The 12,107-nt window shown below is 40.5% G+C and overlaps 1 protein-coding gene across 1 annotated transcript in view; it reads left to right on the plus strand.

Moving 5' to 3' along the window:
* LOC115095556 (rap1 GTPase-GDP dissociation stimulator 1-like) overlaps window positions 1-3,227 on the plus strand; it is a 264,340-nt gene extending 261,113 nt beyond the window's left edge. The window contains exon 15 of the mRNA XM_029609455.1: window positions 2,382-3,227. Within this exon, the coding sequence (XP_029465315.1) occupies window positions 2,382-2,533 (152 nt within the window). The 3' untranslated portion in view covers window positions 2,534-3,227. The remainder of the gene's footprint in view (window positions 1-2,381) is intronic.
* The last annotated feature ends 8,880 nt before the right edge of the window (window positions 3,228-12,107 follow it).

Below are 12,107 nucleotides of genomic sequence, written 5' to 3' on the forward strand. Positions count from 1 at the left end.
AGCCCAGTGATTAGTGATGTCTTGAAGAAGCCGACTGGCGAAAAACAGCCATGGCGGGGGTCTTTAAGGCTGAAGAATTCTAACACAGATCCAGTGATAACATCAGTATAAAACTAATAACTTGACATTTAGAAATCTCGTATTGCACCGGATCATCAAAAATATTACTTTTGGATTTAAATTATTTGCAAAAGGTTTGGATAAGTTCTTGAAGAAGTCCATAACGGCTATTAATCAAGTTTATTTAGGGAATAGCCACTGCTATTAATTGCATCAGTAGCATGGGATCTTCTTAGTGTTTGGGTAATTGCCAGGTTCTTGTGGCCGGTTTGGCCTCTGTTGGAAACAGGATGCTGGGCTTGATGGACCCTTGGTCTGACCCAGCATGGCAATTTCTTATGTTCTTAAACATGTCAGACCTCAACTCTATAATATCAGTAGTAACTGACCAGTTGTAGGACAAATGCCTCAAATGCTGGAATTGGTTTTTCTTTTTCTAAAAAAAATTTGCACTTAAACTAGAGAAATTGTGAATACAGGAGAAAAATATGAGTGATTTTATTTTTTTTAAAGGTGTGTGTAATGGTTGTACCAGCATCACAACCTGTAAAGGTAACATATCCGTTCACTGTTGTATGAACACGCCTGTGTTTCACTCAAACTGTATTTGCATGCTAAGCGATAATAAGCATGTGATTTAGATTATTGAAGAAGATATCTGCAGGTCCTCCTCCTCCTCTTTTTTTTGTTGGTATTTGGTGGATGTCTTAGTTTTCCTTAGCTAGAGGAATGGCAGTAGACCATTTAAGCTGTAAATGGAAACATACGTAGCTCCCAGCAGCAAAGGAAAAGCCGTAGTGCTTCAGTTCCATATCTCGTCCCCTCACAAAGTAATTAGGCTATTAAAGTAAACACCAATTGGGTTAGAAGTCCAAATGGAAGGAAGAAGACTACAAAGATCAAGTGTGCTTTATACTTTTCTTTTAAAAAGCTCCTGCTTTTGAAACTTAAGTACTCTGCTCAATTCTGAACAAGCCAGAGTTATGTCTGATCAAAGATCTTGCAATGTCCAGCCCTCAGCACTTTTTCTTATGCTGCAAAAGATATTTACGTGTGCAGGGGCAAGCCGCTCTTTGAGCTAACTGACACCCCATGCAGGTCAGGGGATGGGGGAATGGAGTGGCCTTCTCCAAACCTCTGGTCATCCAACCAGCAGGTGAGATTTTCTTCTGAACGGCCAGCTGGCTTCAGGGAGAGGGACCTTCAATGACACAGTCATAAGAGATCACGGTATACTATTGCTGTAGCATGAAGCTCTGCTTCTCCCTTCCCCCACTCCCCTCCCCTCCCTGCAAACAGCTGTGACGTGTATGTGTAAAACCCCATTTACGGGCATAGGTCCGTAGAGTATAAAACATGCATACACAATTGAAATCACCAGTTCACCCATTCCTTCTCCAGGTCATTAAGACCCTCCTGGCTCTTTACTCTGAACTGCCCCTAGTTTACCAGACCTCTCACTCAATCAATAACAGCAGCTGAGTTTGATATCAATTGCATAAGATAATTAGCAGTGTAAAACTACGCCAAGTTGACAAATGTGCGTAGGTCTCTTATAAAATAGCAACCTGCGCCTGTAGGTCTTGGACCCCGCTCCGGAAAACTCTTATACTGCACACAAGATTAAAAATATGCGCATACTTTTGATGTTTTTAAAATAGCATGTACACAAGTATAAGCTATCTACGCATGTATATGCTAATTTTATACACATGAATGTTTTGAAAATTCTCCACAAAATGTCTGAATGATCACTTTGCAGTACAATAAAATGGCACTTACTTTGATGCAGAAGTCTCAATAATGGCAAAGATACGACGACTTCTCCAGGAGCAGTTGAGTTTAAAAGAACAGTACATTTTAATTAAATTATATGCTTGTAATGCACACATTCTATATGAAGGGGGTATTTTGGTGCAGTCACAAAAGTTATTACTCACAATGGTCATTGTTCATTTTGCCTGTGTTCCACAGCAGCTTCCAACAACACCTGGGACAAAATATTTAAAAAGGAAGCTGATGCAGCAAGTACAAAAGTAACAATTGTAATCTAAAGAGATATTACAAGATATTATGATTATCAGAATGCAATACAAACGATTCTGGAGTGACTGAACATCTTTGCTTCATCTAACAAAATGCATTCCCTGATTCCACAGAGGATTCTGTAGCATATTCCATTAAGTTTTCAGTTTCCATGTGCCACTGCTGTAATGTGTTTTACGATCAAGACTGGAAAGCTAAGATCTTGTTTATCAGCTCCTGCATACAGAACACAAGCTATTTTCCCCTTCGTTAAGAGCGCATTTGATTTCTTTCAGATGACCTCAGGCATCAAGTGGAGGAATCAAATGTGAAGGAGACGCTGGAGAAGCTCTGTAGCCACAGCAATGCAAGCGTAGTTAAACAGGCTGTAATGGCACTGCAGATACTGAGAAATGGACGCCAACACCGAAGCCATTTTTTTGCATAAAAATAAACACCATTCTTCCAAGTAGGCATGTTTTCTTCCAAGAATCTGACACTAGCACCTGTCAGTATTTAGTTCATGACTGTATATACCAACTGCAAGTGGACAGGGAAGGAGAGCATATTTGTAACACATTTTAATTCAGTACCTGTAAATCAACTTCTGTCACCATGATCTCATTGTCATCTGCTGCTACAGCCTTTATAGATTGGCTCTCACAGATTAAAAGTGAAGTGTGTAAATATGCATTCTTTGCCAAACATAGCTCTTATTTTTCAGCCCAATACCCAGAGAAAACGGGAGTATATCACATAGTTGAGGTCATGGTTCAGTATTCTTGTATTGTACTGCAGTTTGACATTTCTAATTCATATATGCATAAGGAAAACAATGTAAGGTCAGTATTGTTATGCGCACATTTCCCTGTTATTCATTGGCAAAACATTACTCAGATAACTTCAGACAGCTATTTTTCTGACCAGATTTATACATTCACCTAACTTTAGCCAGAGAGCGCTCAATCAGGGCAATTCTGTAAAGTGCGCTCGTTCATTACCCCTTATACTGAGGCCGATGCAATACAGTGCGCTCAGCCGAGCGCACTGTATAACCCGCTGTCGGACGCGGAAAAAATAGGTGCTAATCCACCCCCTAATGCAATAGGGGATTAGCGACTTTAACACGCATCCGACTCAGAGTGAATGAGCTCATCACATGCAAATGCATGTGAATGAGCCTGTTACTCATTCACTCCAAATGCAAAAAAATAAATGTGCATCTCAGATGCACATTTATCGCTCAGCTATTAACGCCTGGAGCAGGCGTTAATAGCTGAGCACACTGAAAAAAACTGCTTTTTTGTACTTTTTTAAAAGTTAAAAAAAAAACCCTCTGCCGGCCGCTTTGAAGACAGATGCCGATATGCTCGGCATCTGTTCTCGTAACCGGCTGGCTGCAGTAATGAAAAACGACACTGATAAACTCTGTCGCGTTAGCAAGGAGGCGCTAAGGTCGCGCAAGCGACCCTATCGCCTTCTTGCTAGCATGACCCCCTAATTTTCATATTGCATGGCGCCCCCCTTGTGGGCGCCATGCGTGTAATAGGAAAGCGGGCGCTGAAAAGTCAGAGCCCACTTTCCACAAATAATATTGCATTGGCCTCACTGTAAGGGGTTTAACGCGTTGAAAACACGTATCCAACCCCCCCCCCCCCCCCACACACACACACACACTAATAGAGCTCGGGCTATTAGTTATGCACCCGGCATACCGAAAAAATATGTGTGGCCAAGCCCTGCCTGCACACCTCCAGAGAAACCCCTCTGGATCGTGATCCGTTTTGTTCGGCAAGCAGCAACAGGAGATATTTGAATCTTAGTTTTTGTGTGGGTAACTCCAAAGGTTGCCCACACAAAGCCTTTGAATATCAACATTCGTATGCTTACTCCAAAAAAGTGTGGTGCGCTTATGTAGAAAAACTATTCAAGCCCTAATTTACCACTTCAGTTTATTTAGAGTAGAAACATTTTTCAACAAGTGTTTATATAAAATCAACTAATCGTAACGCATCTTTGGGACCATCAGATTTGATGCTTGGGTTGGATTAGATTATTATATGTTATAATTGTATACCTGACGTTTATTATTAATTCCACAAAATTTCTATAAATGAAAATTTTTGTTCTGAAAACAGTGTTGAATGTTATTCCAAAATATAACAACCTGAATATTTGAATTTGCAAGTTTAAATGTATGGTTTTCTTCTAAGAAATCAGTTAGGCTAACGCTTGATAACTGTGTGTGTGGCACTAATGCATTTGGTAGTACCATGAACAGAGAGAAAATAATGCATCAACAATTTTACTATCTATTCTAAAGATGAAATTTCTCATTTTTAGATGATTAAAAGTGTTGTGCACTAATCTTAGAAATATTTTGCTTTTTTTTTGTTTTTGCATTTCCTGTTCCTCCGTAAGTTCCAGTCAGTCACCAACAACAGTAACTTTTCTCAGTCAATGGATTCTGTTTCAATCTAAGGGAGGAAGTATTTACTCCCAAAAGCAAGTCAAGAAATTTGTTTGTTCAATTAAAAATGTATCACCTTTTTCTCCCCTTTATTTCCATTCTCAGGCAGTGAAGCTTTTCTTGAAATCTGATATTAAAATCTAATATTGTTGGAAGCATAAAAGTGATAAACTCAACAGTGATTTGTAAAGTAAGATTATACAGGTGCTCTGCAGTGAAATTCATCCCTCAAACTAACCCGGCTCTAGAATATGTAACATATGGTCTAGCATGGCACCATGGGTAGGAGAATCCACAATGCCACAGAAAATTAAAACTGCATATTTTCGATGTCCTCATTTTTCTGAAATAAACAATTACAGTATCTTAGAATTTCTGTGTAATCTATGATTTATATACATGTGAACTTTCTTTAAGAGGGGCAACATCTTTAAATTCATTAGATTTGCAATAAAGTTTGAAAAAGTCCATGGGCTAGATGCACTCAAAAAAATGTTGTTTCTGGAGGACAAAGAGAGCCACCTGTCATATAGTTAGAAGATATTTGTCAAAATAAAAGTCATTTGTCACAGCTCACAAAAAGCTATTTGGTGCAATTGAGGAGCTGACATAACAGATGCTCCGTTAATGCTCTCCCCATACCTGTCCACAAACACTCAATCATACAAGTACAGATGTGCCTTTTATTCACCTCCAGCAGCCTTCACACTTGACTATATTTAGTCCTACTTCAGACTGCCATAAGTTCAGGACAGAGTGCTGCTGCAAACACAGCTCCCATTACTAATTGACAGTTTTGTGAACAATTTTACACTTGTCAAAAAAAGTAGGTATAAACTTTTTTGTGTTAACTCTTGGATAAAATGGCATTATGAGGCTTTTTTTTTTTTTAACCACCTTTTCTTTTCAAACATTCAAAAAAAAACAAAACCCCTTTCCTATGCCAACTTTTGTTTTGGCATACCCTAACACCTAGAATTTTATATAAATGTACAGCATCTCTCTATTCATAAGCTAAACCTAGTTTTTGCTTCTTTCAGAATTGTATTCGTTTTCATTCCAACACTCTCATTCAGCCACACCTCACACTCAAAACTACACTCTACACACTTTCTAGGTACATCCACATTTTTTTGTGCCATCAAACTAATAATAAATGCAATGAACATGCACTCATAATGGATCTAGAGGACTATTAGAAATATCACAGAGCGTATAGATGCAGCACATTTATATTAGAATACATAACACCTACATAAGGATAACTTATAGCACTAAATAACATAGAAATAGAATATTACTTAAAAAAAAAAAAAAAAGAAGACAATAAGGATCAACTAATCTGCCTAATTCCTGTTGCACTGCCTTAGGCTCTAGTTGATTTACATCTTCTCCTTCACTCCTTCCCAACAGTTGAGCCTAGCATCCTGTTTCAGACAGGGATCAGTTTGGGTCACAAGGGATTCTCTGCATCTCTCATGCTTTTTTGAATTCTACTATTATTCTACTATTCCATGCATCCACAACCCTTTGAGGTGGATCTTAAATAAGTACGCGCGTAGATCTTAAATAAGTAGCCGCATGTATCTTATAAAATCTGGGGTCGGCGCGCACAAGGCTGCGCAAAATCAGCAGCCTGTGCGCGTCGAGCCATGCCAGGTCTATCGCACCTAGCATGTCTATCACTGCAATTACCATCCACTGTCGACAAAATATTATATTATTTTGCTTTTTGTTTTCTTGTGAAAGATGTTTATTCTTACCTGATCATTTCCTTTCCTTGAATCCAGTCATCCAGTGCAGACAAATGGGTTATACCCACCAACCAATAGATAGAGACAGAGAATAACAGTTTCACTGACAGCATCCATGCTGACCTCAGGCTGCCAGTATTACTTATAACATGCTAACTTCAAAATTTAAATCCCTTACAACCAAAAGGCTTTCCAAAAAAGTAAGTTACCTACCATGCCTGAACATAATCTGCTTTGAAAGTGCCTGAAAAAAAAATCAGAATATACATCAAATAAATAAAAATAAATTACATAAAAAAGTGAAACACAGAACTATATATTAAAAGAGTCATTCAAAATATCTGCTTACCAGGATAACTGCTCAACTTGGCTGGGTTACTTTAGAGAACTGAAAGGAATAAGGACCATATTTGGCAGTATTACAGGACAGGTTCTGGACTGGTCTGACTGGATTCCATCTAATCAGTAATTATTTCAAAAAGCATACGGAGAAGACTAATTTGCTGCCTTGCAAATCTCCTGTGGCAAGACCAGCCACAATTCCACCCAGGAAACAGCCTACATTCTTGTGAAGTGTGCCCTAACCTGCCTAGGTAAAACCAATTTGCAATGAAAGCCTTGGTGGTGGCTTCTCCTTTCTTAACTCCAGAATGTAGTACAAATTAGTGATCAGAACTTTTAATCTCATTTGTGACCTTTAAATAAAGTAAAATAATTCTTTTTACAGATAAGGAATGAAGCATCCTGAAATTCTTTTCCCCTTTACTATAAACCGAAGGATTCAAATGAAAAGCAGATACCACCTTTAGTAGAAAAGTCACCATCCAAATCTTGACCTTATCCTTTAAGGAAAACAAGAAAGTTTCCCTGCATAACAATGCTTGCAAATGAGATCCTCCTAGCCGAGCAAATAGTCACCAGAAACACTACTTTCAAGGTGAGCGATTTCAGGGAAAGCATCCTTAAAGGTTCAAAATGATCACTCACAAAGGACAACACCACACTCAAATCCCATGAAAGAATGGGGATCTCTTGCCAGAGGCCTAATGTGTTTTACGCCCCTCAAAAAAAACCAAAAAAAACCAAACAAGTAACATCCAGATGAAAAGACAAAGGGCTCCCAAAAAATAATTACCCTGGTAGTACACAATTGCTGCTACATACACCTTCAAAGAATTCAAAACTAAATCCTTAGCCAATCCATCCCGCAAAAAATTCAATATACTAGCTACTGCAGCCTTTCTGGGAACTCTCTGTCTTATGGCACATCATCACTCCAAACCCGCACATAAGCCAGGGAGGTAGAGGATTTTCTAGACCTCAAGAGACTGGCTACTACTTCAGGAGACTATCCCTTCCTGATCTATTGAGACCTCTCAAGGTCCAAGCCTTAAGACAAAACCAATCCAGATCCTTGTGAAGAATAGGACCGTGCAAGAACACAGCTCTGCACCAGGGCAACTATAATGGATCTCTGTCCAACAACCAGATGTGACTTGGATACTAAGGGCACCTTGGCCATGGAGCTACCAGATCTGGGTGATAAGTGATCCGCTGAACAATTCTTCTGAGCAACAGCAAAGTAAGGAACATATATAAAACTGTCTCTGTTGACCAACCTTGGATCAAAGCATCCATTTCTGTTGGTCGCCATCAGATCCATGATCAGAAGCCCCCACCTGTCGACTATCGGATTGAAGACCTCCATGGACTATGACCACTCTCTGGGATTGGCTACATTGCAGCTGAGAAAACCTGGCTAAATATTCTCCATGCTGGCTATATTCAAGGTGAAAATAATCTATAGATTCTTTTCCATCCTTTGAAATAGACAAAATGCCCTCTTCTGATACCTGCACTCTTTGTTCCTCCTAATGATTCAAATAGGTCAGAAAACTGCACAGGGCTAAATGAATCATCTTGTCTTCCAGCCAATTGATGGGCCACTTTGCTTCATCCTCTGACCAGCAACCCTGAGCAACTTGACTCAGGCACTGAGTCCCTCAGCCTAAAAGTATGGCATCCATTGTCAGCATCACCCGAGCTGGAAGCTCCAGGTTCATCCCTTTCATCAAATTCCTGCAATCCATCCACCATTCCAGACTCTTCTGGACTGGATCCAGCACCAGTAGCCTCTTTTAGTAGTCTCATCTGGACAACAAAGCTCTCTGCAGGGGCCTCATGTGCACCTGTGACCAAGGAACCAAATGTAATGCTCTATGGAGTAGGGATGTGAATCGGTTTTTGACGATTTAAAATATCGTCTGATATTTTTTAAATCGTCATTAATTGTTAAAGAGTGCGATACAATAGAAGTTCCACTGATTTATCGTGAAAAAATCGTTAAATCGGGTTAGTGCACACTAACAGGAGTTAGGACACACCCTAAAAACCCACCCCGACCCTTTAAAACCGCTCCCTTAGCCTCCACTACCCTCCCGACCCCCCCCAAAAATGTTTTAAAATTAACTGGTGGTCCAGTGGGCCCTGAGAGCGATCTCCCGCTCTCGGGCCGTCGGCTGCCACTAATAAAAATGGCGCCGATGGCCCTTTGCCCTTACCATGTGACAGGGTAACCGTGCCATTGGCCGGCCCCTGTCACATGGTAGGAGCACTGGACAATATTTGCCCTCTTCTAGACTCCTTATCACTACCAATGTCCTGGAAGTCCCTTAAAAGTTCATTTTTATTGAGCTCCACTCCCTTCCTGGCCTCTTGGTTCCAATGGAGAAGCAAAACCCAGCGTGGATTTAGGGATCAAATTCTTCCCCATGAAAAAAAGCTGCATGTGTGCACTTCATAGGCTTCTTGGACATAGCAGCCCATACAAAGGAGACAACCATAGGAGGAGCCACCAAATCTGCCTACAAACTAGCTGGCCCTGCAGGTTTCCTTCTCTGCTGCAGCAAGAAGGCCCCGACTCCTCTTCAGTTCCCTGTGGTCCCAAACTGGCTGCTGTTCCAGTACTGTGCTTCTTTCCCCAGTAGGAATCCATGACAATCTGTCCTACAGATGTACCCCTCCCCATCTGGAGCCTGTCTGTTACATGCCACCGAATCTAAACAAGAGCAGCACAGCGATTTCTGAAGTCCACAGAAGTTGCAAAGGGGAGCCTTTTTCCCATGCTCTGAAGCAGTGGCCATGCCACTCTGCCACACCCACCACGGCTGGGTTCTAAGAGGAGAAAAACTTTTAGACTTATAGACTATTGAAATCAGAAAGCACCATCTCAGGCAGCTGTCTAACCCAGTCTCTTCCCGCAGTCTGGATGCTTCCTTCTTGCTCCTCTCTTGCTTTTAACTTTATCATACTAACAAAAAATACACTGCCTGGCTCCTTTTTTCTCTTTTTTTTTTCAAGGAGGAAGGCCTGATTGTTCCCTTCATGGGAGGTGGTAGGTGGAAGGGACCAAGTACCAAGAAGACTGGTAGCCCCTGGCTTTGACCATGCTCAACTGAAGGAGGGAGCCTAGGTTTTTACCTCAGAAGTTGCCAACCCCAATTTCCAGACCTATGCTCAACTGAAGGAGGGTGAGCTGGTCCTTCACTTCAGAAGCTGCCCACTTTTTTCAATTCACCGAGCCTTACCAGGCCTTAACTTCACAGCACAGGATGCTCGCCTACCATCTGAGATGAAGTATACTGGCAGGCTGGGGTCAGCATGGATGCCTATAAAGGGATGTCAGGGAGCCTATTAATTCTCTGTCTCCATCTACTGGTCAGAGGGCATAATTTATTCATTTGGACTAGTCTGACTGGATGAAGAGGAACAGTTACTTTCCTTTCTAGCCTTTATTTTCCCCAAAATACAACCAGTGTTCTGATTCACATAGCTTAATTTCTTATTTCCCTCCCTTTTTGCTTAAATTCATATTATATTAATTTGAAGCCTTGGATATATTCTTAGTAGAAACAAACATTTTCAAACTAATTGGATCTCATTTGTTTTTATTTTATTACAAAATGATACACAGTGGAGCAAAGTCACAAAGCAGAAAAATGTGGTTAAAAGATAAAGCAGTTAAGAAAAATAGATTTAGTAAACTGTATGACAATATATATTCAACTACAAAATCGAACACAGAGTACAGAAATGAATCGGCAATTATTCTGGAGATTGAAGTATAAGAAACAAGAGATCTGACAAAGACTTAGTCATTTCCTCATCATTATTTATACAATACTGTACATACATCCTTGTAAGTAGCAGTTAAAATTCAGTTTGAAGATCAGAACAAAAAAAACACTTCAAGATTAACACTACCAGTTCAGTCGGCCAAGAATATTGCCTTCTGAGATATGAACTGAAGTTTGCCTTTAATATCAATCTGGGGATAATGTTAAAAAGAGAGGGAGCAGAGCATAAAATGCTAACATCTGCATGCTCTTATAAAAAAAAATTTGCAGGAAATATAGGGGTCTAGTCACTAAATGCCATTAGCACATTAACGGCAAACAATCCGTATTACTATTAACACACTTTTTGCATTAAAATTTAAATGAGCTGATGTATATATGAAACTATGCAAATCCACTCATTCAAATTTAATGTAGATTGCATTACTGCAAAACTCTGCATTGATGCCACTGACACAAAACTAACTACACCTCTAGAGGTGTAACATTTTTTGCATTAAAAGGCAAGCAGTAATGTGCATTGTGTTTAATGTGCTATTCATTAAAAGGGTGTAAAGCCTATTAGTGAATAGTGCATTAAATGCATAGCATTGATGTGTGCATTTAACAAGTTTTAGTAAATTAGCGGACAGCTGCAAAAACATTTGCAGGGGACATGATTAGTCACCTAGCAATCCCCACTTCCTCCTCCTTCCCTGCAGGATCCCAGCCCTCCAGCACCACTAGCCGATTTCCCTCCTCCTCTGCTACTACAGCCACTATACCCCTCCTCCAGTCTGCTCGAACCAAGGCAGCAGACAGTCGACTGCATCTGCCAGCCCACACACAAGTCTTGCCAGCCCGTGCCGCCAATTTCCAGCCAGTCTGCTGTATCTGCCGGCCCACACAATCCTTGTCAGCCTGTGCCTTCATCCATCCAGGGTGCATAAACCAGGCAGGCAGAGACATCACCGGGCGTGCGTATGCACACACCGCTGGCCCCGACAGATGCCACTTGCAGGTACCCAAGTACATTATATATGTAGTTAGGCTCCCTACTCATCCTATACAATGAAGTAGCATATAGGCAAATTCTTGGCAAGAGAAAGGAAGAATTCTTACAACAAATGGGACACTTTCTACAGCTTCACTGTTAGTTTAATGACTTTATATGACAATCTCAAATCTCAAAAGTCAACCTAGGTGCCAAAGACAAATGGCAGATGTCATCCTCTCCAAATCTAATGCTTCCACCTGTTATTATGAACAGCTGAAAATATACCGGTAGATACACATAATTTATGACTGTACTTTGAATCCTTGAACATTTTATGATAGAAATCTAGTTTTCTAGAACAACTGTCTGCTCCCTGTTCTCTGTGTTCAAGTAGGAGTGATGTTTACTTTACTGGTCCAAATTTACCACTGCACTGACTACAGGAGCAAATCTTTATATTTCCCAGCCTCAGGTCAGTTAGCAAGCTGTTTTGACATATTGAACCTTTTTTTTGTTTTTCCATTTCTATCTCTAGTCCGTCCATCAAAGCACATGCCTGGCATCTCTACATACTTGGCCCATAGGTCTGTACAATTAAATGTTAGCTGAAGCTGAACACCATATCCTAGGTCAGTCCTAGGAGGAAATCAGCCTGCCCCTTAAGATACTTCCTTTTCCTGTTTGTC

Source organism: Rhinatrema bivittatum, chromosome 7 (genome assembly GCF_901001135.1).
Source record: "Rhinatrema bivittatum chromosome 7, aRhiBiv1.1, whole genome shotgun sequence".
Classification (NCBI taxonomy): Eukaryota; Metazoa; Chordata; class Amphibia; order Gymnophiona; family Rhinatrematidae; genus Rhinatrema; species Rhinatrema bivittatum.